The sequence below is a fragment of the Sus scrofa genome, chromosome 3, assembly GCF_000003025.6.
Source record: "Sus scrofa isolate TJ Tabasco breed Duroc chromosome 3, Sscrofa11.1, whole genome shotgun sequence".
NCBI classification, from domain to species: domain Eukaryota; kingdom Metazoa; phylum Chordata; class Mammalia; order Artiodactyla; family Suidae; genus Sus; species Sus scrofa.
The window spans coordinates 1,987,169-1,993,168 of NC_010445.4; the positions used below are offsets into that span (position 1 = coordinate 1,987,169).

Sequence of the window (6,000 nt, forward strand, 5' to 3'; positions counted from 1 at the left end):
AACTTTAAAATTACTTGTTTCATTTCTATGAAAAATGCCATCAGTGAGTTGACATGGATTGCAGGGAATCTGCTTTGTTTTCGGCATCCATGCAACCAGTCTGTCTTTTGGCTGGAGCATTTAAACCATTCACACATGAGGTAATTATCAATATGATTTTTTTTTTTCTTTTTAGGGCCATACCAGCAGTATATGGAAGCTCCCAGGCTAGGGGTCAAATTAGAGCTGTACCTGCTGGCCTGCACCACAGCCACAGCAACACAGGATCCGAGCCGCATCTGTGACTACACCCCAGCTCACAGCATCGCTGGATCCTTAACTGAGCAGGACCAGGGATCAGACGTGCGTCCTCCTGAATACTAGTCAGGTTTGTTACCACTGAGCCGTGATGGACTTCTTAGGATGCATCTTCTTATTGCCATGTTGTTAATTGTTTTGGATTTGTTTTTGCAGGTCTTTTTTTCCCTTTTTTTTCCTTCTCTTGTGATTTGATGACTGTCTTTAGTGTTGTGCTTGGGTTTTTCTTTTCTTGTTTTCATGTGTGTATGTATTACAGATTTTTGATTTGTGGTTCCCATGAAGATTTGATACAGCAGTCTATATATACACACGGTTGTTTTTAAGTTGCTCATCTGATTTCAGGTGCCCTGCACCTGTACTCTGCTCTCACAACTCCTGGTTTAGATGTCGTCGTTGTGTGCGGACGACCGACCGCTAACTTTGCTGTGCGTCTGCCTTGACCAGTGAGCCTTCCCACTGTGGAAATGTCCTGTTTCTAGGCGGGGCCTTTGCTCTTCCACTTAGAGAAGCTCCTTTCGCATCCGTTGGTGCTGGTTTGGTGGCCCCGGGTTCTTGTGTCTTTGGGGTGTTTGTAGGCTTTAGATTTCTCGATCACATCTGAACAAGAGCCTTGCTGGGTTGTGTGTTCTTGGCTGTAGGTCTTCCTCCTCCTCCACTTTATGAATAAGGGCCCCTCCCCCGTGGCCTGCAGCGTTTCTGCTGAAAACCCAGTGCGGATTCCCTCTTACGGTACTGGCTGCTTTTCATCCTTTGTCTTTAATGTCTTGTCAGTTTGCTTGCCGTGTGTCTTGGCATCGGCCTCCTTGGGGTGATCCTGAGTGGGCTCCTTGTGTTTCCTCTTCCAGGTTCGGGGAATTGCCAGCTATTCTCTCTTCAAATATGTTCTCAGGCCCTTCTGTTGCTCCCTCCTCCTTCTGGGACCCTTATCATGTCAGTGTCACATCCCAGAGGCCCCTGAACCTACCCGGTGTCCCATGAACAGTTCATGGGTCATCAGGTGCAACCCGCTGGTCCCACCACCATCTCGCTGCCCTGGATCTATCTGCCTGCTGCCCTTTCCTGTCCATACCTGGGTAAATCCAGCTCTCATCTTCCCTGCACCTGTGTGGTCCCCGGATGGTTCCCAGGTCTCCTCCTCCCTTTTCCTTCTGATGACAGATCTTGGTTTTTCACAGAGGAAATATGAAGGAGGACTTCCTCGTCTCCCTCACGCTGGTTCCGCTCCTCCTCAAGACCCCCTGCCTAGCCCTCTGCCTCCCACTCCCCTCCCACAGCTCGTGCCACTGTCCCCTCCCCAAGCTCTTGTTTCTCTGCTGTAACACACCTCCCTGCCCTGTGCCCCTCCGGCCGCCACCCTGCTTCCCCGCCCCTTTCTGAGGTCACAGCTCTTGGAAAAGGTCTTTCTCTCCTGACTGTATGGACCTCCTTGCCTCCCCGCTCCCTCCAGTCCCTCTGAGCCCCTCTCCTGGGTGTGGACCTCACAGCCGCTTTGTCTACACCCGCGGTCCCTGAGCTGCTGTACCAAGTTACTGCAGACCCAGCGGCTTAAGTGATGATTGTTCTCTTACAGTTCGGAAGATCAAGGTCTCTGACGAAAATCAAGGCCTTGCAGGGCTGGTTCCTTCTGGAGGCGCCAAGGGAGACCCCATTTCCCAGCCTTTCCCAGTTTCCTCGACGGGCGGCCCTCCCTCTCTCCCTCAGCCCTGTCTCTGTCCTCGTGAGGCATTTGTAGGGCCGCACTGCCGCAGATGGAGGTTCCCAGGCTAGGGGCTGAATTGCAGCCACAGCCACGCCCGATCCGAGAGGCGTCTGCTGCCTACACCACAGCTCGCGGCAATGCCGGATCCTTAACCCACTGAGCAAGGCCAGGGATCGAACCTGCAACCTCACGGTTCCTAGTTGGATTTGTTTCTGCTGCGCCGCGACGGGAACTCCCGAGACCTTTATTTAATCACATCTGCCAAGTCCCTTCTGCAACGTGGGGCGCCACATTCACAAGTCCCCAGGGCCAGGTGACATCGCTGGGGCCATCAGTCAGCTGTGGTGGTTCCCCCCCTCCCCGAAAACACTGGTCTCACTAGCCCAGCAGCCTTTTCAGTGTCCCCACGTGGCTGTCACTGGGCGTCTTGGACTATCCTGTCCCCCGACAGTTTTGGGAACGGAGACCCAAGCTCTTCCTTGTCCCCGAGGCCCAGGCCCATAGCCCCATTTCAAGTCACATTTGGCTGCTCTGCGTTCTCAGCCTCCGTCCAACCGTCTCTCACGGAGTCTCTAGATGGCCTCCGACTTTGGGCTGGGCTGGTCCCCGGCAGAGGAAGGGGGGAAGGGCTCTGCCTGCCCAGATCTGGAAGATGGGGACCCCACGGCTGCCTCACTGTCCCCCAGACGGCATCCTGTCCTTCCTGAAGAGCAGCAAGCCGGGGGACGCGTGTGCGTGCTGGGCCTCACGCTGTCCGACCTGTACCCCTGCGAGGCCTGGACCTTCACCTTTGGCAAGTTCCTTCCAGGGCACGGTAAGCCGGCTCCCCGGACACTCCTGCTTCGGCCCTGGGGCTCGGGCACAGGGCCTGGAGTCCGTGGGGACGTCAGCCCCTCCCTCGACTCCCGGAGCCCCTCCTGGGGGAGATAAGGTGTGTGGGTGGAAGGGCCACTCTGGAACCTACAGCTCAGCGCCTCTGGGTCAGGGGCTGTTGGTCCCGGGGGCCCCTTTATGTGGACACACCGGCAGGGCCTTTAGGACCTGTGCTTGCTGGGGAGGGTGGCCCTGCCCCTGGGCTCCCTGAGCTGAGCCTGCCCCTGGCACACACCCCCCCCCACGCCGCTCTGTCTCCCCCCAGAAGTGGGCGTCTGCAGCTTTGCCCGGTTCTCAGAGGAATTCCTGCAGCTGGGGCCCAGCGCCCCTGATGTGGCCCTGGCCGAGGTGGCAGCAGACGGCCCCGAGGTGCCCCTGCAGGACACAGGCCAGACTGTGTGCTTCAGCGCCCTGGGGATGCTCCAGTGCTGCAAGGTAGGTGGGAGAGGAGGGTGCTGGTGCTGCACAGGGGGTGGAGGAGGTGGGGGGGCAGGAAGAGGCAGGAAGGGCCAGAGGTTCTGGCAAGTGCCAGGAAGACGCTCGGATGTGGCGTCAGACAGGACGGAGGGGACGCCGCCGAGCCCCGTGTGCACCGGTTAGGCTGCCCATTCCTCACGATGTCGAGGCCGAGCCCTGACGTTTTAGGGAGAGTGGACACCAAGGCTCCGACGCCACGTCCTTGGTCCAAGGCCACACAGCTCTGAAGGGTGGCAGGGTTGGGATTTGAACCCTTGTCTGCTGGGCACTCGAACCTCTATGCCGCGAGGCCCCCAGAGCTGACCACACCTGCTTGCCGTTCTCCCTGGAGTCCCGGGTCGGCCCCCTCCTTGGGGGTGGGGGGCGGTGGGTGGCCGACTCCAGGCTGCAAGGCAGTGGGGACCGTCTTCCTCAGGTCACGTGCCACGAGCTCTGCCACCTCCTGGGCCTGGGGAGCTGCCGCTGGCTCCGCTGCCTCATGCAGGGGGCCCTGAGCCTGGACGAGGCCCTGCGGCGGCCCCTGGACCTCTGCCCCATCTGCCTGCGGAAGCTGCAGCACATCCTGGGCTTCAGGCTGGTCGACAGGTACAAGGTGAGTCGTGCTCCTGGGCGCTGGCCCCTCGGGCAGGTGGGCATGGACGTGTTGTCACTGTTGGGGTGAACATACCTGCACGGTCAGGTCTTGGGCATCTCGTAGATCTGGCTGAGTCCTCGGCCTGGGGCTTGGTCCATGCTGGTGGCTGTCAGCACGGGGGGCATGGCTTCTGTTTCCCAGGCAGCCTCATCAGAGCCGCAGACCCGGTGCTGGACTCTGTCCTTAGGCCGGTTATGCCGTCACACCGGGGGCCGTGCTCAGCATCACTTTCTCCGTGGCTCCCGGCCCCCGGGGAAGGGGGAAGGGCAGGCCCCCGGAGGAGGCGGCAGAACCAGACTAAAACCAGACTAAACAAGAAGGCCTCTGGGTCCCCCGGCCCCGCGCAGGGGCTGAGCCGGCGCCGTGGTGCTGCCCTCTGCTGTCGGCCCGAGGCACTGCGGGCGAGGGGCCCCAGGGAAGGGGGTTAGGCGGGGGCAGTTTGTTTGCAAACAAGAAACCTTCCTCTGAGTTCATAGGTCAAAGGCAGGGGGTGGCTGTTTTTTCTTCGTTAAAACCCACCTTTGGATGAAAACACTCCGTGAAGTCCGAGGCCCATCAACACAATAGCTTTGGCTTATTAAGACCCCGCCTTTTCAGCCTGAAGCTGAAAGTGAGTCTGTGTTAGAGGCTTGGAGGCGCTGTGAGGCGGGTCTCCTCCTCTTGGACGGGGCTGTCTCAGGGGAAGGGGCTCCAGGTCTCTAACAGGCTCCCAGGTTGCTGCAGGTTGGGGGTGCCACCGTCAGGACCCCTGAACAGAGGGCTGGGCGTTGCAGGTCGCAGGGCCCCTCCGGGAACAGCACGTTGGGGGCCCGGAGGAGATGGCGTGTGTCGTCCCCGTCGGGGAGGGAACAGGGGTGGCCCGGCCGCCGTCCTCAGCAGGGCGTGCCCTGCGTGGGGTTGGGGGACTGGGCTGGACGCAGCCCAAGCCCCTCAGGGCGTAGAAGGTGAAGCGCAAAGCTCTGGGGTGCCTCGCCAGGCCCTTTCTTGGGGTCCCGCTCGCCCGTCAGACAGAAGCGTTCATGCTGCCCCTCCCGCGACCCCAGACGTGGGGCCCTGGGCCTGCTCTGGCCACGCAGCACCTGCTAAAGGAAAAGCCTCGGTTTTCCTGGTGTAAAGCCTCCACCGCGGCCTGTTCCAGGGATGTCACTGAGGCCCAGCCTGGGGAGGACAGTGGCAGGCCGGGCCGTGGCCGCTGCCCAGCTGCAGCACGGGCAGGGGCCCCTGGGCCTTGCAGGACGAACACATGCTCTGGCTTGGAGGGGGGTGAACATTTCACGGTCGGGTCTGCATGCCTGAGCCGCGAATCACACGCGGGCGAAGCTCCGGGAAGGCTGTGGGCCTTGGTGTCAGAGCCTGACCCTCGCCCCGGGGCATGGGGGCTGTGGGAGCCCGTGGGGAGAGGCTGGGGCTCCGGGCGGCTCCCTGGCCACGGCGGGGCCACACAGCCCGCGTTTCTCCCTCTTAGAGACTGTACCTCTGGACCCAAGCGGTGGCGGGGACGCAGACCGGCGAGGAGGCGGCGGGGGAGCCGTCTGCGTCCGTGTCGGAGGACACCCTGCCGTGCAGCGCGGACTCGGGCCTGTGCTGTGAGAGCGACTCGGAGCCGGGCACCAGCCTGTCAGAGCCCCTGTCCCCCGACGCCTGGAGCCACGCCTTCCCCGCGGGCGCCGAGCTGGAGCCCGAGGACGGGCTGGGCGCCCTGGCGGCCGCGGAGGGACCCGGGGAGGCGCTCGCCGAGCACGGGCGGTGGCTGGCGGCCTGCATCCAGGCCCTGGAGAGGGCCGTGACCGAGGAGGAGCTGGCGCGGGTGGACAGCGCCGTGGACGCCCTGGCCCGCTGGGAGATGTTCACGGGGCAGCTCCCGGCCCCCAGGCACGACCTGCCCTGCGGCCAGGACAGCGCGGGGCTGCGCCGCATCCTGGGGGGCACGTTCTCCTCCCTCAGGAGGAGGCTGAGCGCCCGCAGGCTGGCCAGGGCCGAGGTGTCGCCCCGGCGCGGGAAGGCGGAGGAGAACTAG

General features: G+C 61.8%; 1 protein-coding gene across 1 annotated transcript in view; it reads left to right on the forward strand.

The window, feature by feature from the left end:
- Positions 1-6,000, forward strand: part of AMZ1 (archaelysin family metallopeptidase 1) — a 29,074-nt gene extending 23,074 nt beyond the window's left edge. Inside the window, 5 exon segments of the mRNA NM_001195325.1 lie at positions 2,686-2,727; positions 2,730-2,813; positions 3,138-3,307; positions 3,765-3,941; positions 5,449-6,000. Coding sequence (NP_001182254.1) covers positions 2,686-2,727; positions 2,730-2,813; positions 3,138-3,307; positions 3,765-3,941; positions 5,449-6,000 — 1,025 coding nt within the window.